Source organism: Jaculus jaculus, chromosome 3, assembly GCF_020740685.1.
Source record: "Jaculus jaculus isolate mJacJac1 chromosome 3, mJacJac1.mat.Y.cur, whole genome shotgun sequence".
Taxonomy (NCBI): Eukaryota; Metazoa; Chordata; class Mammalia; order Rodentia; family Dipodidae; genus Jaculus; species Jaculus jaculus.
This window is the reverse complement of record NC_059104.1, coordinates 153,378,963-153,401,074: the sequence shown is the minus strand read 5'-3', so window position 1 is coordinate 153,401,074 and position 22,112 is coordinate 153,378,963. Positions and strand designations below refer to the sequence as shown.

General features: G+C 47.7%; 1 protein-coding gene across 1 annotated transcript; it reads left to right on the top strand.

Annotated features, from left to right (window-relative positions):
* The first annotated feature begins 9,389 nt into the window (after nucleotides 1-9,389).
* On the top strand, nucleotides 9,390-11,212 carry Tlnrd1 (talin rod domain containing 1). Its single transcript, XM_004658242.2, has one exon. It carries the CDS (start codon nucleotides 9,469-9,471, stop codon nucleotides 10,558-10,560), a length of 1,092 nt encoding a protein of 363 aa, XP_004658299.1. The 5' UTR covers nucleotides 9,390-9,468; the 3' UTR covers nucleotides 10,561-11,212.
* The last annotated feature ends 10,900 nt before the right edge of the window (nucleotides 11,213-22,112 follow it).

Here is a 22,112-nt window from a genome sequence, read left to right as displayed (position 1 = left end):
GTCTGCTCATCACACAGGCCATCCTCAGAGTCATCACAAGTCCTAGGATGGCTACTTGTGCTCCAGCCACAAGATGACATTCAGCTCCGGGCAGGAAGACAAACCGAATGGAACATGCTTTTCAATGGGATCAACTTCTTTTAAGCATCCTATCTGACATTGTACACAACACTTCTGATCTCATTGGCTGGAACCTACTTCTACTTGTATTGTTGTATTGTTGTCACCCCAAATAAATTAAGATACTGATGTGAAGGAGAAAGCAGAAAGTGGAGACGGAGGCAGCTCATTAGCAATGTCTGCACTCTTAAGATCAAATGCAAGTGTGCACTCGCTCCCACTGTTTTGGTAGCTGATATCCCCCATATTCATGCGTGCATACGGGTAAACACAATGGCATTTTCTGTTGACATTGTGCAGAAACAACTCATAAGAAAAAAAAAAAAAGCTTTCTTTTTCTTTTCTGAAATCATCGGGGAAATGTCATAAGTTTTCTCCCAAGGGCACACTGCTCCACCCAGTGGCTTGGAGCTCAGTCCTGGTGCAGTCATGCTAAAAAACATACACAGCTGTGGCCGATCATGTGCTCTGCTGGGAGGGGTCACCCTGGTGGCTCATTTTTCCAACTGCCAAGGTAAGGTGCAAAAGTGCTGCGTTTCTTGGCCCACAAAAATCTAGTTACAGGGAATAAAAGCCACTGAGTGTTGCATAGCAATTGGTGGGACCAGCTAAAAAGTTCCAGAGCTACTAACTTTGATGTGAGGAAATCCTTTTGGCTTCTATTTACTGATGTGAAAACATGTGAAGCAGCTGTATGGTGAACACTTGGATATCTTCATGGTATTTTTGTGTTTCAGAACTTGGTTCAGTTTTTAAACTCTGGAGGGATACAATTACTACTGGCTTATTATTAACCAAGAACCAGGAGAGACTGATGAGGCTTTGGATGAGTAGAGATAAGCTCATCTGCACTAAATTTAACAGACCACAGGAGGACATGGCCTGAAGGGATGATGGCATGATGGTAATAGTGTCTGTAGAGTTTATCTGAGGTCATAGTAGCTGGTACAACTGCAGGACAGAGTTTTCCTTAGTGTCTCTCTTCCATCAGCACCATCTGGGTTAGCCCGTAGGGCATGCAGCCCAGTTACACTGGGAGCCATACAGAAAATGGATCTCAAAGAATCTGGAGCCAGGAGCATTCAGATGGGACCAGGTCCAAGGAAGCACTGTATAGGGCTAGAGGAGAGAGGCCTGAAGTGAGATGGGGTGGTCATGATACAAATGAGGGGCCAACCTCTCACTGCTCAAGGGTGATGTCTCGTCTTACCTCCGAGTATGACAAAATTGCATCTCAGGTCAAATTAGTGTCCTAGTGTGGGCGCATACTGGCTTGTGTCCTTCACAGCAGAAGAGGTAGAGCAAGAGTTTCTAGCACTGATTGAAAGTAGGCATGAGCCTGGTGTGATGGGGTATGCACTTAGAAGGCAGAGCTAGGAGGATCACTGTGAGTTCAAGGCTAGCCTGGGGCTACAGAGTGAGTTCCTGGGCTGCAATAAAACCCTACCTCGAAAAAACCAAAATGGGGCTAGAGAGATGGCTTAGCAGTTAAAGGCACTTGTCTGCATAGTTTGAAAGTCTGATGGCCTGGGTTCAATTCTCCAGTACCAACATAAAGTCAGATGTACAAAGTGGCACATGTGTCTGGAGTTCTTTGCAGGGGTAGGAGGCCCTGGCATGCCCATGATCACTCTGCCTACCGGTTTCTATCTCTTTCAAATAAATAATAAATAAATAGAAATTGGTCATGAGTGCCATTCAAATCACTGAGAACAGTAGGATGGCACAATGACCATGATCAGGGGGTGGGACTCCAATGCCAATTATTAACCCTTTAATTACTGGTCTGTAGCTTAGAAGGAGGTAACCATGGGTGGCGGTTCAATTGAAATGGGGGAGGCAATGAGGTCATAACTGTGAACAGGCTGCATTCCTGTGGTTGTTTCCTGAATGCTTGTAACTACCTGACCATTACTGAATCGAAGTTGTGGGCAGCCAAATCTTGGTTCAATGAAAAGATACGTTTCTTGCAAAGAGGCCTGACCAATGAATGAATTCCATCAACACTAACTGATGACCACACAGGTATCAAGTGTAGACATGAGAGTCGATGGCCTTTTATAAGACAAGGTTGCAGAGACAGAGCTAGTGCAGCAATACCAACTGTATGACCAAGGCCACACCCATCCCATGCAGACAGTACAGTGGGGATGGGAGGCAGACATCCCCAAGTCTGCCTATGGCACTGGAAGAGTCTACATGTGAGGCAGCAAAAAACCTAGTCAACCGACCGGTGCCAATCACCAGATGTCCTGGCTGGAGATGATTAGTGTTAGGACTCTTGGTGCCTGAATCCTGCTATTCCTCTTTCCTCTCTCTGAGACAGACACATGGGATGTGCACCCCAAAGATCATTGGCCAGTAGAGGAATGGGGGGTAGAATTTGTTGCTCACCTAGGCAGTCTTTACTTCCATGTAGGTGCTCTGGGAAACCCCCACTCTCCTCAACTGTAGGAGCTGAGTGTTCAGGAGTTCCTGCTTAGGCATCACCGGGCCTGCCCACCACCCGCCTCACCCACCATCTTCAGGTGGACACAGAGATGCAACAGTGAGGAAGAGAAGCAGGAAGGAGGATGTGGGACTGCTGGCTAAGGTCCTGAGTGTAAGACAACTCAGCGGAAGGAGCCTGTCCATGTCAGTTAACCCCCAGTGAGCCAGTGGCAGTGAAAGGTAGGTCAGGGTTACACTGTCCCACCAGTAAATCACTCCTGCAAGAGGGATACTGATGGGAAAATGGGTACTGAGACTGGTAGTACACAAATGCAAAACTATGGGACAGGGCGGGGGGGGGGGTGTAGCTCAGCCTGGCATGCACTAAACCCTAGAGGCAGGAGGATCACACCACCGGTCACTGCTCCAAAGGAAAGGTGTGGAAGAAGCTGCTTTTCATGTGTGGCAAGAGGCCTTGGTATACCTGTATATTGGCCTCAAACATTGATCCTCCTACCTCTGTCTCCCATGTGCTGGGATTAAAGGCATGCACCACTATGCCTGGCCCTAAAAAATATTTTTAAAATATTTTATTTGAGAGAGAGATGGAGAAAGAGGTAGAAAGACACAGAGACAGAGAGAGGAGAGAGAGAAGAGAAAGGAGCAGAGGAGAGGAGAATGGGCCACTCCAGTTTTTCTGGAGCAAACAAACTACACTCATGCACTGCTTTGTGCACCTGGCTTATGTGGGTACTGGGGAATTGAACTTGGGTCCCTACGCTTTGCAGGCAAGTGCCTTAACCGCTAAGCAATCTCTCCAGCTCCTAAAAAGATTTTTAGAAAGGAAATTTTTATAGCATTGATAAAGTTTGAAGACATTGTGCTAGATGGAATAAGACAGGCACAAAAAAGTCAAATTTTATTCCACATATATGTGGTACCTAGAATGGTAAAGCTCCTAGAGAGAGCAGGACGGAGACTGTCAATGACGAAGAAAGAGAATGGGGGAAATGTGCCAGTTTGGGAAGATGAAGCATCTCTGAAGATGTGTGACTAGTATGATAACCCAGCAGTGTGCGTGTTACCACTCAGCCATACATGGTTAAGGTGTTACATTTTGTAATTATATTTTGCCTTAAATAAAAACAAAAGCAGGCCAGGCGTGGTGGCCCGTGCCTTAATCCCAGCACTTGGGAGGAGGAAGTAGGAGGATCACCATGAGTTTGAGGCCACCCTGAGACAACACAGTGAATTCCCGGTAAGCCTGTGCCTAGAGTGAGACCCTACCTCCAACAACAAACAAACAAATAAAAACAGAAGCAAAAACAAAACGGTGTTCATCTTGTTCTCTTACATCTGCCTGAAATCCTAGTAAATAGATGCTGTGTGAAAAACAGGCAAAGGAACAGAGACTGATGCCCTCTCCTGACCTGTCTTCTGCCTGAACTTGGTCAGTTGTATCTTCTCTGCCTAACTCAGTTCTCTTTGCATCTTGCTCATCCACTTATTTATCAAAGGCCTGCTAAGCATAAGCCTTAAGACAGCACCAAACAAGCCATGGTGGCTGGTGCCCACTTGTAGTTACAGCACTAACCCGGGAGGCTGAGGCAAGAGCATCACAGGTTCAAGGCCAATCTGGGCTATATACAGAGCGGTCTCAAAAATCAACCAACTAACTGGAGGCCTGCTCCTTGAGAGGGAACACATCCCTAACACTGAAAACCTAAAACAGGGGTAGTCATGAGCCCTAGGGGTGTCACAACTGCTGCTGTCTGGCTAAATGTATATACTATGCTCATCAAACTGCCCAGTAAGCACTTCTCTTAATGTTCATATTTATATTAATGCTACTCTCACTGTTGGTTAGAGAAACTTCTCTTTTCAGATGGCAGTGACCTTGGGATGACTCAGAAGGCATCATGGTGCTGGGAAGAAGTGACAGAGGAGTCCTCAGCACTGCAATATCTCTATCACACCTTCCAAGGCTCAGGGTCCATTGTAGAAGAGGTGGCAGAAAGAATGTAAGAGCCAAAGGAAGAATAGGAATCCTTACAATGTGCTCCCTCCAGATACAAAAATGGCCTGGATATCCATGACCTCACAGTGCCTGACACCACCTACACAAGACCATCATAATAGGAGGAAAAGATCATGACATCAAAATTAATAATGGTTATCCCATTTAACCCACACTGACTTTACTCTCCGGAGAATCTGCTTCTCTTTTTCAGATGGGTACTGGACCTGAGGAGATAAATGATCCAGAGGAAGGCCTCTTCAAAAAAGGGGTAGGGATGAGAGAAAGGATGGTACCAACATGTGATGTTTACATACAAAATATGTCCATATCTAATAATAAAAATGAATAAATTAATAAATTCATTTTTAATAATTCCCCACGTCTGTCATAGTGGAAACCAATAGCCCTCTAACTGGACTGGAGGCCCGCTCCATTGGAGAGAATACATCCCTGATACTGAAAACATAAAACAGGGGTAGTCATGAGCCCTAAGGGTGTAAAGTCTGCTGCTGACTGGCTAAATGTATATACTATGCTTATCAAACTGCCCAGTAAACACTTCTCTTAATGTTCATACCTTAATGCTACTCTTACTTTTAGTAGAGAATCTTCTCTTTTCAGATGGCAGTGACCTTGGAATAATTCAGAAGGCATCATGATGCTGGAAAGAAGTGACAGGAGTGCTCAGCACTGCAATATCTCTATCACACCTTCCAAGGCTCAGGGTCTATTGCGGAAGTGTTGGCGGAAAGAATGTAAGAGACAAAAGAAGGGTAGGACTCCTTACAATGTGCTTCCCCCAGACACAAAATGGCACATAAATATGTCCTCCTTTATTTGCCATTATGACAACCCTCAAGTCACAGTGGCTTCACCCAGCAGAAGTTAATGTGTGCTCATGTTCCACACCTAATGCAGCTTGAGAGAAGCTGTGCTTGGTAGAGTCCTCTCAGCTTATGGAGGCTCTACCCACCAAAGCTTAGAAGTCATAGTAAAAAAAAAAAAGAGAGACTGGGGACTTTCCACTGCCTCCGACTCCAAGAAACACATATCACCTCCACCTCCCTGGCATTGGCCAGAATACACAGGAGCCTGCCCAATTGGATGGCAAAACGTGGACGGGCTACTTGCCTTGCTGTCCTTCACTCCGTGCCTCACTATACAAACAGTGAGCCCGGGAGTCCTTGTTTGCAAACGAGCTGCTCGCCCTTCCTGGACTCTCATCTTCACAGCCGAAGACTGCCCATTAAAATCCACGGTGTGACTTTTATGGCCCACACTGGGCAAGGTAGGCACATGACAGATGTCCAGTGGTCAAGCAGTGAATGAACAATGGCACTAAGAAAAGAGCCTGAAGGAGGCTGGAGGCCGCACCTGGAAGGATTATTTTAGGAGGAGCTTTGCTACCTGAAAAATGAAGCAAGCAGAGCCAAAAATAAAATAAAATAAAATCCTACCAAATTTCAAAGCTAAGTCAAACTTCATGGAATAAATGGAGTGGGACAGTTTATATGCAACATGGCTCCTTGTTAGGGTTGGAGGCTTCCAGCCACAGTAACAAAACAGACCGCACAGCAGAACAGGGAAATAGGACTCCTAGGCATCAAGTGGCTTTGGAACATTTCCTCATCTCAGAGAAGTTTTGTGGATAAAGTAGGCAATAAGCACACGGGAAAGGCAATAAGCACACAGGAAATTTTTTACTTTGCCTGTAAGTTTTTTATTGTTGTTTGCTTATTTTATTCTTTAAATTATCATACATTGTTTTTTCAAGGCAGGGTCTCATTGTAGCTCAGGCTGACCTGGCACACACACACACACTTGAGAGAGAGGGAGAGAGAAAGAGGCAAAGAGAGAATGGGCATGCCAGGGCCTAAAGCCACTGCAAACGAACTCCAGAGGCATGTGCAGCTGGTTTACATGGTTCCTGGGGAATCAAACCAGGGTCCTTCGGCTTTGCAGGCCTTAATCTTCTCCAGTTCTTGTTTGCTTTTTTTCAAGGTAGAGTCCCACTCTGACTTCAAACACAGTTCTCCTACCTCTGCCTCCGGAGTGCTGGGATTAAAGGTGTGCACCACCACGCCTGGGTTCTCATAAGTTTTTGGAGCTAAAGATTAAGGGGTTATTCCTGGGTTACCAAGGAGTTTTATCCGTCCAACAGTCTTTACCTTCTAGAAAAATAAAAGGGAGTTAGCGTACAATATCACTACTTGTTTAGAAAGTTGTTATTGGTTTTATGGTGTTCAGTACGTAAAAGGATCTCTAAGACCTTTTTTTTTCTTTTTGGTTTGGTTCTAAGTAGGATGATGTATTGCCTGTTGTTCCTGGTTAACTTATTAATTCCTTGTTGCATCATTCACTCTGCACAGTTTGGGACTGGACAATAAATTTGAAGGTCAATTTATAGGTAACATTTATAACTGGCAGGAAAACGGTGAGCTGGGGCCCAGGAAGGAACAGAGAACAAGCATTTCCACTGGCTGAGTGCACCCACTCAAAAGCAAGTGCTAAGCTACAAGGAGGACCAGGTGTTCCAAGCACTTCCTCAAGATATTGTCTGCACGGAAAAGCCATATGCTGTCTTTAATTCCTTCAGTCAGTTAAGCATCTGACCAGCAGGGCCTGATGGCGCAGACTGGTAATCCCAGCTAATTGGAATGATCATAAGTTTAAGTCCAATATGGTGTATTGAGTGAGTTCAAGGTCAGCCCAGGCAACTTAATGAGACGCTGCCTCAGAAGTTTTACAAAATAAAAATAAAACGAGAAGGGGGGAATATTGTTGCAAGGCCCTAGGTTCAATTCCCAGTGTGTGTGGGGGGGGATGGGAGTAGGAGCCATTCTGGTCACCAGTTTCCTTGTCTGTAAGGTGGAGATAATAATGTTTACCTCCACTGGCTGTCTCCTTTACTTAACAATGGCGGCTATTATTGTATTATATAGACGAAGTCAGGAAAGGGCAAACTGCTGATCAAGGCTCGGGCCAGTCACACTACAGATTACCTGACTACAAGGAAACCAGTCCTTGGAGAAAGAACTTGTACAAGGTCACACAACTCACGATCGACCGGGGCAGAAAGAACACAGGAAGGGTGTGCCCAAGCCCACTCGACCCCTGCGCCCCACTCGCAGTGGCGACTTCTCCCGAGCCCAGTCTGTGTTCCTTTCCTCTTTTCACTGCCCTCCCCTCCGCAGCCCAATGGCAAGCCCACCCAGGAAGAGGGTCGAACAGAACAAAAAGCGGGAAAAGGGTTTGGGAAAAGTCATGGAATCCCTCAAATCGAGACGACCGAACTCCAGAAAAATCACCAGGGGACGGTGAGTGACCTCCTCCCCGAAGTACGGAAAACAGATCACCTTTTAGCCCCGTTGCCTTGGCAAGGGAGCCAGAACGCAGCCGGAGCCCCCGGGCTTGGCTAAGAGCTTACGTAAGGCCACTGGCGGCAGCGCCCGGGTCTCCCGTGGGTGTGCGCAGAGCCCCGGGGCCGGGGGTGAGGGCAGACCTCGTCCCCACCCCCGGACCCTGGGCGCTCCCCAACCTCTAGGGCCCCCTACGGCCGCAGCCTGGATGCCGGGGTGCGGCGTCCTCCCGCAGCCCCCAGCTTCCCGGGGGAGGAGCAGCGCATCGCGCAAGCATCCGGGAGCGGCGGAGGGGGCGGGGAGGAAGGGCGAGAGGAGGAAGCGGGATTTAAACGAAAGGCGGTGACGCCACACAAAAGATTCCTATAGGCTCCGGGGAGGTTACGGCCGAGGTGGCGGCGGCGGCCAGCCGGGGGCGAGGCAGACGCGGGGAAGGCGAAGCCGCAGTCGCCTTCACGCCGCGCTCCGAGGCGCAGTGGCCCGCCGAGAGGCCGGTGTCCCCCGCCCTCCGCCGCCCGCAAGCCCTGCGGTCCCCGCCCTTCCTTTCAGTTTCTCGGCGCTCGCTCGCGAAGTTGCTGGTTGACAAACATGGCAGGAGCCGGGACCCGGGCCGGCCACCCCGGCGCCGCGCGTACCTTCTTCTGAGCTCGGCCAGCCCGGGCGGGAGCCGCGCGCCGGGCGGTGGGGCGGGGGAAGCGCCCGATGCACGGGGCCCGCCGCCTCGGCCGAGCCCGCCGTGCGACGGAGATGGACTCGCCACGACAGCCGTCCGCCGAGCGCCGGGCGCGCGGGCCGGGAGGGCGTGCCGCCGCGGCGCCGGGCCGCGCGCTGTGAGCCGCCAGGCGGGAAGGCGCGGCCGCCGCGCGCCCTCCGTGCCGCCTCCCGCCCGACTCTGACTCGGCGGGGCAGCCACACAGCGGGCCACGCCCTCCGCCCCGCCGCCGCCGGGCCGCGCTCGCCGCGCCCTGAGAGCCCGAGCTGGAGATGCGGCCGCGCGTCCCCGAGCGCCAGCCGTCGTGGGCCGGTGCCGCCCGGCGGGGTCGCCGCGCTTGAAGCCCACGTGCGCCGCCGATCATCGCCGGAGCGCGGGGCGGTTGACAGCGCTGCCCGCCCGCCCGCGCTCCTCCCGGAGCAGAGGATTTTGATTTCAAAGAAAGAAAGGAAGGAAGGAAGGACAACTCCCAGCTTCCCCGTCCCGCCCTCTCCGCTCCCGGCCGGCCATGCCCAGGAAGGCGGCAGTGACTGCTACCCAACAGCGGGGACTTTCCTGGCAGCGGGGCGACGAGGGGCGCGGACAGTGAGTCGCCTGTGCCCTCCCGGTTCATGGTTTCTGCGAACGGGTCCCGCGCCCCGAAGAGCTCTCGGCGGTCTCAGGCCCGCCCGGCGACGCCCGGACCCCGGTCGCCGCCGCCCAGAACGCTGTGCCCGCCGCGGTGGGTGGCACGATGGTGCGCGGAAGGCACCGCGGCCCTGGCCAGCTGAGTCGCGGCGGCGGTGGTAGCGGGCTCCCCAGCGGCATGCCAGTGCCCCCTGGGCGCGATGGCTAGCGGCAGCGCCGGGAAGCCCACTGGCGAGGCGGCTTCTCCGGCTCCTGGGAGCGCCGTCGGCGGCGGGGCCAGCTCGCAACCGCGAAAGAGGCTGGTGTCCGTGTGCGACCACTGCAAGGGCAAGATGCAGCTGGTGGCCGACCTGCTGCTGCTGTCGAGCGAGGCGCGGCCCGTGCTCTTCGAGGGCCCCGCCTCCCCGGGCGCCGGCGCCGAGTCCTTCGAGCAGTGCCGGGACACCATCATCGCGCGCACCAAGGGGCTGTCCATCCTCACCCACGACGTGCAGAGCCAGCTCAACATGGGTCGCTTCGGAGAGGCGGGGGACAGTCTGGCGGAGCTGGGGGACCTAGTGGTGTCGCTGACCGAGTGCTCGGCGCACGCGGCCTACCTGGCGGCCGTGGCCACGCCTGGGGCGCAACCTGCCCAGCCGGGCCTGGTGGACCGCTATCGGGTGACACGCTGCCGCCACGAGGTGGAGCAGGGCTGTGCCTTGCTCCGAGCCACCCCGCTGGCGGACATGACCCCGCAGCTGCTGCTGGAGGTATCGCAGGGCCTGTCGCGCAACCTCAAGTTCCTGACGGACGCGTGCGCCCTGGCCAGCGACAAGTCCCGGGACCGGTTCTCGCGCGAGCAGTTCAAGCTGGGCGTCAAGTGCATGAGCACGAGCGCCTCGGCGCTGCTGGCGTGCGTGCGCGAGGTCAAGGCGGCGCCCAGCGAGCTGGCACGAAGCCGCTGCGCGCTCTTCAGCGGGCCCCTGGTGCAGGCCGTGAGCGCGCTCGTGGGCTTCGCCACCGAGCCGCAGTTCCTGGGTCGCGCGGCTGCCGTGAGCGCCGAGGGCAAGGCGGTGCAGACCGCCATCCTGGGGGGCGCCATGAGCGTGGTGTCGGCCTGCGTGCTCCTGACCCAGTGCCTCAGGGATCTGGCGCAGCACCCCGAGGGGAGCGCCAAGATGTCGGACCACAGGGAGAGGCTGAGGAACTCGGCCTGCGCCGTGTCTGAAGGCTGCACCCTGCTATCTCAGGCTTTAAGGGAGAGGTCTTCGCCCAGGACTTTACCGCCAGTGAATTCCAATTCTGTGAATTAGCACCCCGTCCCCGGGACACCCTACCCACCCCCCACTCCAGCCCCACCCGCACCCAATACCCTTTCTTCTTCCAACCCAGGCTAAAAAGCCACTTACTCTCTGCCCCTCTCCATTTATACCAAAGAAATCATAGGTGAACCCCCAGCCCCATCCCACACCCTATGTGAAAAGCTCATGAGGAATCTTCCAGAAGGCAGGGCCATGCACACAACTTACACATGCACGGGGAGGGCCCAGGTGTCCCCTCTAGGGACTGGGAGATGGAAGATGGGTAGTCTGCTGGCTGTGGGACCACCCCTGTACCCCCTATCCCTCAACTCAATTTTAGTACCAATTGGGCAGGAGGGAGGTCATGGATTCATTTCTTCTTTTTTAATTAAAAGAAAGGTTACCTCAGTTTTCACTCTTTAGACATGGATGTAGCTACCTTTTTTTTTTGTATGTCATTTTTGTTGAATTAGGAGTATACTTGGTGTGGAAAGAGTATGACTTGGCCACGTGATTTGCAAGTGGGGGGGGGGAAAGCTACTGTGAGCGTGTGTTTTATTTTTTAATTTACACTATAGAGTGATTTTTTTTCCCCAATGTCAAGTTTTTACCCTGCATGTACTGGAGTATTTATTTCATCTATTAAATTGTTATGTTTCTCAGATGGCTTTTTTGCAATTACTGTGTTTTCAGTGACTGATTTTGCATGCAGCCTGTCAATCTATGGAAAGGGACTGTGGGGGAAAGGTTACATCAGAGTGGGTCCTCAATTCCCAACCCTTTCTACTTTTTCCTCACGAATTACTCCTTTGAGCTGCCTAGCATCCCAGAAGAAGCAAATGTATATGCTGTTCTATTTTTAAAGTCAGTCGACATGTGATTCGATTATATAGTGCTTGAAGTGGGCTGTTAGTGGGGTTTTGTCTTCCCTCTACTTTGTTCTGGAAAATAATTTAGCTTCCTTTGTCTCTGCTCATCTCTCTCTCATAATGAGCAATGGTTCAGGCTGACTGAAGTCTGATTTGTATTCTGCCTGTCATTTTCAGATTAAAGCACTTCCTAATCCTGCGTGGGATGCCGCCTTCCCAGTTCACAGGATCTATGCATGGGACTTTTAAAGTACCGCATACCAACGGAGAGTGTTTGCATCTTTCATGTGGCTAGACTCTCCAGAGGTCTCCATGACTTCAGGGGAAAGGGAGGTTTGGAGGTACAGAAGGTTCTAGACTGATTAGTAGAGGAAGATGCCATCTGGAGAGTGTTAACTTTCTAGAGCTGCACCGTAATTGTAGGCAAAGAGCTTTATTTTTGTGACCTTGATTTAAGATAGGCCTTTCTTGGTTGTGTACTGAAAGAATGCTTTGTTGATTGAAACATGAACTGAAGATAGCTGTCTTCAGGCAGTTAAATGAATTGGGAAGGAGTAGTAAGTAGTTTTGCTGAAGAAAAGATTGAACAGTTTCTTACTTTAAGCATGACAAATTTATTTATAGTTCTAGAAGCCTGGAAAGGCCACACAGACAAAATCTCATACAGGCTTTTAAGTCTGTGCAGTTGACTTTTTTTTTTTTTTTTGACTTGGAACCTGTGCTTAAGCCTTTGAAGGGCTCACATGTTTTAAAAGAATTTTTCACCATAATACATTAGAGAAGTCCATATTGACTGATTTGCTTGAATGGCTGTATTGCAAGGATATGAAATTCAACTTGTGAAATGCCTTTTTGTTTGTTTGTTTGTTTGTTTTGTTGGGGTAGGGTTTCACTAGCTCAGGCTGACCTGGAATGCACTCTGTAGTCTCAGGACAGTCTCGAACTCAGTGATCCTCCCAAGTGCTGGGTAAAGGCGTGTGCTGCTACACCTGGCTGATACGCCTTTTAAATTTGTTTTGGATTGAAACTATTACAATTCTATTCTGAATTAAAAGTTTTAAAAATATTTTTAAGGTAGTAGGGTATATACATTTTTTTTTTCTTTTTTACAATGGGAAAGCTGGGCATGGTAGCTCGCAACTGTCATCCCTGTACTTGGGAAGCTGAGACAGGTGAGTTGCCATGAGTTTGAGGCCAGCCTGGGCTATAGAGTTAAGACCCTCCTTCAAACAAAAGAAGAAATGCATTTAAAGATGGCCATTGGAGTAGTCCTTTGTCTCCTGGTAGATTTAAACTATTCAAGTAAAATTCAAAGCTGGCCTTGAATGTGTTTATTTTCCCCAGCCTTCTGTAAAGTTTAGTCTGGGTCAGCTTCAGGAAGATTTGGAAAGCAGGTGCCAGTGACAATGCTACATTTGTATGGAAATGCTTGTTTCTATTTATTGGATTTGTACAAATAATAGGAGCTAAAATTATATGGTTTGTTTAACTTATGCAAATCAAAGTCAGCTGAAAGGAAGTAAGGGTCAGGAATCTATAAATGTGATTTGTGATCAAGAAAAAAATAATTTTTAATTTAATTCTTGGACTCATTCCTTGCAGAAGTAATTTCAAGGATTAACCAAGCAAAAACTAAAAAAAAAAAAAAAAAAAAAAAAATCGTCTCCTCAGATGAAGTTACAGAACTATACTAGTTTCCAAATTTTGAAACTTCTCTTTCTCACAGCCACATGGTAGTTGCTGTCAGTGTTTAGTATGCTAGAAGTCTGGGTGTGGGTGTGTAATATTTAAATCTCTGTCTTCTGGAATTAAAAAGTTTTAGTCCTTAAGAAAAGTGACATTTAACCTCTTTTCTCCCTCTGTGTATAAGGCTCAGGGCTCTTTTAAACTGCAGGTGTCTTGACATAAATTGTAATTTATGTATTTATTTATTTATTTTGGTTTTTTGAAGTAGTGTATCACTGTAGCTCAGGCTGACCTGAAATTCAGGGTGCCCTGGAACTCATGATGATCTTTCTATCTCTGCCTCCCAGGTGCTGGGATTAAAGGCGTATGCCCCCATGCCCAGCTGAATTGCGTATTTTTCCCCCAACTGGTTTTAAGCACCAGAGGCTGAAACACACAGCACATTGTTTCTATGTGTCCACATTGTGTGGCTCAATGAGGGCCTTGGGCACAGGCCTTTGGTACTCTTTCTTCCAATGTACTAAGTTGCCAAACTTGTTTGTTAAACAGCCCCTGATTTTGAATAAAGAGTATCTCAGACCTATTTCATAATAGGGTTTACTAAGGTCAGCAGAGATAGTGGTTCTAAGAAGAAAATCTGAATGGCCTGATTTCATTGTTTTTTGTTGTTGTTTTCTTTTAATTCTTTAGTTTTAAAATTACACCACAGTAAAGTTAACATCCATCCCATTCCTGGGTTCTGACTTCTGAGGGCAAAGTTTCTAACTCAGGCTTAATGCATACCATTCTGACCAGAGGATGTCAACAAGAACTTTTTTTTTTGTAATGGTTAAGAGAAAAGGAAATCATGGCGAAATCCTCTGAACACAAACCATTATCTGTGACGATCAACACAAGTAAATGGGACAAAACAGGCTTTCAAACATAACCAGAAAACGAAAATCACAAAAAGCCTTTCTTTTTTAAGTTTGCCCTTTATTCATTTTGCATTGGTAGGAAATGCAAAGAAAGAGAGAGAGAGAGAGAGAGAGAGAGTGTGTGTGTGTATTTTTCCTCCAGCCCTTATCTTTATGATTCTGGAAGCGACAGTTAACATCTGAGTGGTTACTTGACAAACACTTTCCTTTTTAAGCTGACAGGGATTTAAACTATGCTCAGTTTGAAATAGCTGACTTTAACAGAGACACCTGCTTTTCTGAATGACTGTGACTGTGGTAACGTGCAGATCCAGCAGAGGGTCTGACAACCTCCAGAGCCCCGTCTGAGCCATGCTCAGCGACTGACAGGACTGGGAGAAGGAGCCCACAGATAGCTTTTCCTGGTCTCTGGGTTTCCTTCCCCCTGGCTTTCACTAACTGGGAGAGTCCTTAGGGAGACCAGCTCTGGGTTTCAGGGTGGACCCAGAGGCACTTGTGCTCCCAGTGTGTGGAATGTGAGCCTGTTCCTACCTGTGTGCGCTCAAGGCAAATCCCCTCACCGTTCACTCACGTTTTACTTGGCCTATATGTGATAAATCTTTCCATTTTGCCTAAACAAAGTTCTCCAAGGTCGTTTGTGTAGGTAGCATCTTTCACCACAGTAATAGAAGGCTCAAAAAAGTTAGTGTCCAGATACTACGAGGAAACATTGTGACCCCAACACACAAGTATCATTGGGGTCAATTTAATTTAGTTGTAAACCCCTTAAGCCTAGAGGTTCTGGTGCCTGAAACACAGACGACTGGGTTTTGTGTGTGTGTGAAAATACTTTATTTATGTATTTATTTGAGAGAGGGAGAAAGAGGTAGACAGAGAGGGAATGGGTGTGCCAGGGCCCGTAGCCGCTGCAAACAAACTCCAGATGCCTGCGTCACCTTGTGCATCTGGCTTTCCATGGGTACTGGGGAATTGAACCCAGGTAGTTAGGCTTCGCAGGCAAGAACCTTAACTGCCGAACCATCTTTCCAGCCCCACCTTGTTTTTTTGAGTGATGGTCCCTCCCAGAACCTGGATCTCACTGGCTCGGACTGGCTAGACTAGCTAGTTAACAAACCCTAGGGATCCCCCTTGCCCTACCTCCTCCCCCCGCCAGTGCTGAGATATAGGTATTTATCACCACACTCAGCTTTTTTTTTTTTTTTAGTATTTTATTTATTTGAAAGAGAGAGAGAGAATGGGTGCGCCAGGGCCTCCAGCCACTGTAAATGAACTCCCGATGCACATGTGCTGCCTTGTGCACATGGGTAGTGGGGAATTGAACCTGGGTCCTTTGGCTTTTGCCAGCAACCCCCTTAACTGCTAAGCCATCTCTCCAGGCCCCAGCTTTTTTTAAATTTTAATTTGACTCTTCGGGCTCACACTCGGGTCCTTATCCTTGCACAGCAAGCACTTTATTGACTGAGCCATCTCCCCAGACCCTTTTCTGTATGTTACTGAGCCCTCCAAGTGACTGATAGATGCCCAAGTTGGAGAATTGAACCATGTCAGCCAGACACTTCATACCTTAAGGAAGAGTTTGAAGGATAATTAAGTTTTGTTAGCATAATTTAAAAATGAATCTATTTTCTGACTTAAGCCATGGCTTACAGTTGGATTTACGAGTCTGTTGAAATATCTAACATGCACACACAGAGTGGAATCTATGCACCACCACTGGGTATGCTGGTTTCTTTTCATTCTCTACCAACTTTGAATCCAGAAAGCTCTGTGTACCTGGCAGCAGCAATGTTTCTATCTGCTCCTTGTTTGCTTTGGTGTCCTTTCTTTGGAGGTTCTGAGAACATTTCTTTTTCTTGTGGTAGTAGGGTTGAACCTAGGTCCTTGTGTGTGTGTGTGTGTGTGGCATGGGCTATGCCATTGAGCTACACTCCCAGCCTATTAGAACTTTTCTTTAGATAAAGACGACTTAAAAAAAAAAACAACAACAACAACAAAAAAAAAAAACTAAGCCAGGCGTGGTGGCACATGCCTTTAATCCCAGCCCTTGGGAGGCAGAGGTAGGAGGAGTGCCATGAGTTTGAGGCCACCCTGAGACTCCATAGTGAATTCCAGGTCAGCCTGGGCTAGAGTGAGACCCTACCTCATAAAACCAAACAACAAACAAACAAACAAAAAAACAAACTATTCACATGTTTGCACATGCACGTGGTGTGTGTGAGGGTGCAAATGCCTGCATATATACACCATCATCTCTTGCTGCTGCAAACAAATGCTAGACCAATTTACATGGGTGCTGGGGAGCTGAACTTAGGTCATCAGGCTTTGCAAGAAAGAATCTTTAGAGCCAGGTGTGGTGGCACACGCCTTTAATCCCAGCACTTGAGAGGCAGAGGTAGATGGATCACTGTGAGTTCCAGGCCACCCTGATATTACATAGTGAGTTCCAGGTCAGCCTGGATTAGAGTGAGAACCTACCTCAAAAAAAAAAAAAAAAGGGCTGGAGAGATGGCTTAGCGGTTAAGCGCTTGCCTGTGAAGCCTAAGGACCCCAGTTCGAGGCTCACTTCCCCAGGTCCCACGTTAGCCAGATGCACAAGGGGGCGCATGCGTCTGGAGTTCGTTTGCAGAGGCTGGAAGCCCTGGCGCGCCCATTCTCTCTCTCTCCCTCCATGTGTCTTTCTCTGTGTCTGTCGCTCTCAAATAAAAAAAAAAAAAAAAAAAAAAGAATCATTTAACCACAGAGCCATTTTCCCAGCCCCAGATAAAGATGACTTTTGGTCTGTCTTGTCAATTTGAAATCTTTGAGAATCAAGCTTTTCCTTTTGGAGTGTGTGTGTGTGTGTGTGTGTTTGCATGGATGTGTCTGGAATTCTGAAGTACAGCTTCTCCCCCACTGCCTACTGTTCTTTGGAGATAAACTGAAATCATGTATCCAGTAAACGAACGGATGGCTTTGTGTTGTTACACATGGTTTACTCTTGTCCTGGAAGTAGCAAGTTGATTAGAGAAAATAAATCTGCCCAGGAAAGAGCGCGTGCCTACCGAGTTCATTGACGTGTCCGGTACTCACAGCCAAGTGCCATAGGCAGGCCTGTCGGCGGTGTGTGGTAGGAGCTTTGTAGGTACCGTGCTTACAGCGTGCTCAGAGCAGGCTCTTCTAAGACTGACCTTGCCTCAACAGCTCCAGCAGCTTCTTTGCTCCTCACTAACTCTCAGGAGGGTCCCGAACGCCGGCGCTGGCATCGTCGGTCACTTGGAGGATATACAGAATTACAGCTACACCGCAGGCCCAGAACTGCCTGGTCAATCTGCTCTTTAGCAACAAGGTGGTCACAGTCGCACAGACTTGTAAGTAGCGCAGTTGTAGGAAATAGATGAGGTGACCCTGACTGAATCATAGCCTTCTTCTGTGTGGTGGGAACTCAAGCATTTGTTTTGTTTATTTAGACATTTGAGTTTGCAGACCGCTTTCACATGTTCTATGTAATTGGGTCCTTAGAGCAGTCATGGGAGGAGACAGGTATTACTCACTGAGCCTGACATCCAAACATTTGTGCCTCTGTTTTCCTGTTGTAAAGACTAAACCAAATATTTACACTGAACTCCATGAAGTGGAAGGCCTCGTGGCAAGCTCTGTAAGAGTAGTTCCATCTACTGCAAGAAGTTTTGTCACTGGAAGTTAGAATCACATCAGTTTTCCTGGATCCTCTTGCCTTAACTTCCACGGCTCTGACCCAGCAAGTACACACCCACAGATGCCCAGATAAAGAACATGGGCCTGTGTTTTCAGTCCTTCCTCGAGGAAGTGTTCTGTGTAGATTAAAACCTCCTACTCATGTTGTCCTCAACACTGGATGTCTTAAAAATTTAAAACCGTGTCAGCCAGACATTTCACACCTCAAGGAAGAGTTTGAATGGTAATTAAGTTTTGTTAGCATAATTTAAAAGTGAATCTATTTTCTGACTTAAATCATGGCTTACAGTTGGATTTACGAGTCTGTTGAAATATCTAACACACACACACACACACACACACACACACACACAGTTCAAATTTTGCTTAAGAGAAAGTGCCCTTGCGAATCCTATATTTTAGGAAGGAATGTTTATTTGCCTCATGCTGTAGGGGTCTGGGGAGATGACTCAGCAGTTAAAGGCACTTGCCACCCACATAAAGCTGGATGGGTGCCTGCTTGTAGCATCTAGAGCTCCTGGTGCCCCCCCCCATACACATGGCAATGAATTTTTTAAGAAATAATTATTTATTGGAGGGAGAGAGGAAAGAGAGAGAGAGAAAACGGGCACTCTAGCCACTGCAAATGAACTCCAGATACATGCGCCACCATGTGCACCTGGTTTTATGTGGGTCCTGGGAATCTAACTTCAGTCCTTAGGCTTCGCAGGCAAGCACCAGTTGCTAAGCCATCTCTCCAGCCCATGATTTTTTTTTTTTAATTTGTTGTTTATTTTTATTTATTTGAGGGCAACATACAGAGAGAGAGGCAGAGAGAGAAAGAGAGAGAATGGATGCGCCAAGGCCTCCAGCCACTGCAAATGAACTCCAGATGCGTGCACCCCCTTGAACCTCTAACCCCACAAAAATAAATAAAAGGCTGGAGAGATGGCTTAGTGGTTAAGGTGTTTGCCTCCAAAGCCAAAGGATCATGGTTCAATTCTCCAGGACCCACTTAAGCCAGATGCACAAGGGGGCACATGCATCTGGAGTTTTTTTGTAGTGGCTGGAGGCCCTGGCATGCCCATTCTCTCTCTCTTTCTTTCTAGTAAATAAATAAATAAATAAAATATATTTTTAAAAAATAATTTCAATGCTGGTTTTCTTAAAAGTTTACTGGGTAGAGTTTACTTAAATGTTCCTTTTCAAAGTTTGTAGTTAAAAATTATCTGTAGAATCAACTATGATTTAATATTTTTGCTGTCGTGGTGATAGATTCATCCTTCTCCATAGTGATTTCCACTCCACCATTCCTTTGAATGGAGTTGGCTGTGGACATTATTATACAGGTGGCTTGTGACTGAAGAAAGGCCCAGGAAGGCAGCTTGATATCTTGTTGGGCTCAGCTGTAATGACTCTTACAGTTAAGAGAAAACAGTTCTTGTATCTGCAAAAGTGATATCTGTGTGACTGAAGCAGAGCTTCCGGAAGATAGGAATTAATTTTACAGATGCGTTCTTACAGGTGGCTCAAGTATTCCATGCTCTTCCTGTCATTCTGGACTTTAACCAAAGCTTCTTGACCACTGGTGTTTCTAGAAGCACTGGCAGTTCTTAACCTCACTGGGATTTTGTTTCATCTTGTATGGAACATTGGATAGGTTCATGTGAATAACAGATAACCACGTGAGCCAGTTGCGGGTAATGATGCTGCATCATTAATTAGGTCTAGAGTAATGTCAGGTTTTACAAGGCTGATGGTGAACATTTTTGAGTTTGTGAATATTAGTGTCTGAAATGGTTGTAAGCATTTTCTCTGTATTCCCTTATGTATTATTCAGCCTTGTATTGTTACAACAAAATATCCAGGGCAGCTAATTTATAAAGAGAAAAGGCCTACTTGGCTCCGTGGCACCGTACTGGCATTGGCTCACTCCTGGCGAAGGCGTTCTTCCAGCTGCAGTCACATGCATATTGCTAAATAGAAAGTCAAAGGGTGGGTGGGGGAGACTAAAGTCCCAGTCCCTTCCAAGGTCATGCCCTTAGTGATCTAAGCTCTTTCCCACTAGGTTCTACCTTCTAGTGGTTCTGCCATCTCCAAATAGTATCACCTGAGAGACCAAGGCTTTAGTCACAATGGCCTCTTGGCTGGACACTTAGCACCTTACCTAAGAGGAGGATGCTGGGTGTGGTGGCGCACGCCTTTAATCCCAGCACTCAGGAGGCAGAGGTAGGAGGATCGCCATGAGTTCAAAGCCACTTTGACACTACATAGTGAATTCCAGGTCAGTCTGGACTAGAATGAGACCCTACCTCAGAAAAGAGGGAGTGAGAGAAGGCTCAAGATCACACAACTAACTGCTACAATCCTAAAACCTTGTCCTTTATCTTCCTTGATGAAACCAAGTGCATCACTGTTGTCTTCCATTAGAGATATTTTCCAGGTACACTCATCATCGTTTTGTGAAATTACATAAATCTGGATAAAGCACAGGTCTAGGAACCCTGGGAGCCATGTATCTTTCATTGCTTGGATGCCTGAGACATTGCCATGAAATACTCCAAAGATAGTCCCTTTAGGTTCCACAAATGAGCTCAATATCACGGGGTTGGGTTCTTACATGAGCGAAAAAGTTTTAAATGTTTTTTTTTTTTTTAAATGCAACCAAAAGTGTCTTTTTTTTTTCCATATAAACATTTCTGTGACAAATCCTAGAGTTGAGAGACTTTAAATGTTTCTACCATCTTAAACATGGAATGAGTAGTGAATTCTGTAATGTCCATTGGAGTTTAGAGTTTTGAATGGACTTCCTAATTGTCTAACCTAATTTGTACTTCATACTTTGTACTTCCAACAGTCCGTGTGTGTGTGTGTGTGTGTGTGAGAGAGAGAGAGAGAGAGAGGAGAGGGGGAACCAGGAGAGAGGGAAGAAACTAGATCACAAATGCCACATGGGAGACATTAATTAAAGCCTCCTAGATGTCTAAAGATAACATGACTAATTTTTCAGTAGATATTTTTTAAGACTAACTAAACACATGAGGACGTTGAAATGAATAGTAGGTACTGGCAATACAAAGATGAAATTAGAAAGGGGTGTGGGTGACAGAAAGATAAAACCTCCCAACAGACCAGCTTAAGTACCTTACCTGATGTTCCTAAGTATTTATGGTCAAGTTTTTTGGCTGTCTCCAGTCTTTAGTTTTGGTCAAACTGACTAGGGACCAGGGACCTGGTGCTGGCATCAGAACCAACCTTTCCTGCTCTTAGCACAGGTGATCACAAATAATTTAGGTGGGAGTGCCATGCAGTCCATTTTCTCTATAGCTGGAGGGTGTTTATTTTCAAATACATTTTTTATTTATTTGAGAGAGAGAGAGAGAGAAAGAGGCAGAAAGAAAGAGGGTATAGGTACTCCAGGGCCTCCAGCCACTGCAAATGAACTCGACACATGCGTCTCTTTGTGCATCTGGCTTACGTAGACACTGGAGAACTGAACCCAGGCTGTCAGGCTTTGAAAGCAAGTGCCACGAACTGCTGAGACATCCTCCAGCCCAAGTGTTTTTCATGAGGATCACCGGTGCTTCAAGAGCAAGATTCATTCCAAAGCCCAGGGGTCTTTTCTGCTGTAATTTCAAGGTGGTGTTGATGGCTATTTCTGGACTGGGTCTGCTCGCTCCTTAGGAAGCAGAGCAGCTCCCCACTCCCCTCAAGCTGCTGGGCTGGCCTTGTTCAGCAGCCATGCACTGGGCTGGTGGGAGCAGCTTACCTACACGTGGGTCCTGGGCCCAGTGCCTGTGATCTTGGTGGACCACTGTATGTATCAGTTACTTTCTCATTGCTGGGACAGAACACCTGACCAAAAAGCAGCTTATGGGAATGTTGCAGTCAGGTTCGCTTTGCCGACAGGAATCACCCGACCAAGAGAAGCTTTTGGGCGGGGGGAGGGGGGAAGGGTTTATTTTGGCTTACAGCCTCAAGGGGACGCTCCATTATGGCAAGGGAAAAGTATGGCATGAGCAGAGGGTGCACATCACCTCCTGACCAATATCAGATGGACAGCAGCAATAGGAGAGTGTGCCAAACACTGGCACAGGTTAACAAAATATAATACCCATATAATACCATGGCTATAACCCCCATTAGCTCCCCCCACTCAACAATACACTACCTCTAGGAGGCTTTAAATTCCAGTTGCCATCAGCTGGAAATTAAAGACTAGCATTCAGAATACCTAAGTTCATGGGGGGACGCCTGAACCAAACCTCCACAGGCAAGAAAAAGTCGACTTTGGCTTACAATTGCAGTGGGTCGTCCATCATGGCGGGGAAAGCATGTCAGGAGCCAGTAGACAACGTCACGCTATCATATCAGCAGGGAGCAAGGAGAGACACACCCACACAGAGAATCCATGGGTGGC

What these genes read in the sequence shown, in the direction of transcription:
- Tlnrd1 (XM_004658242.2), top strand. Translation starts at nt 9,469, where the DNA reads ATGGCTAGCGGCAGCGCCGGGAAGCCCACTGGCGAGGCGGCTTCTCCG.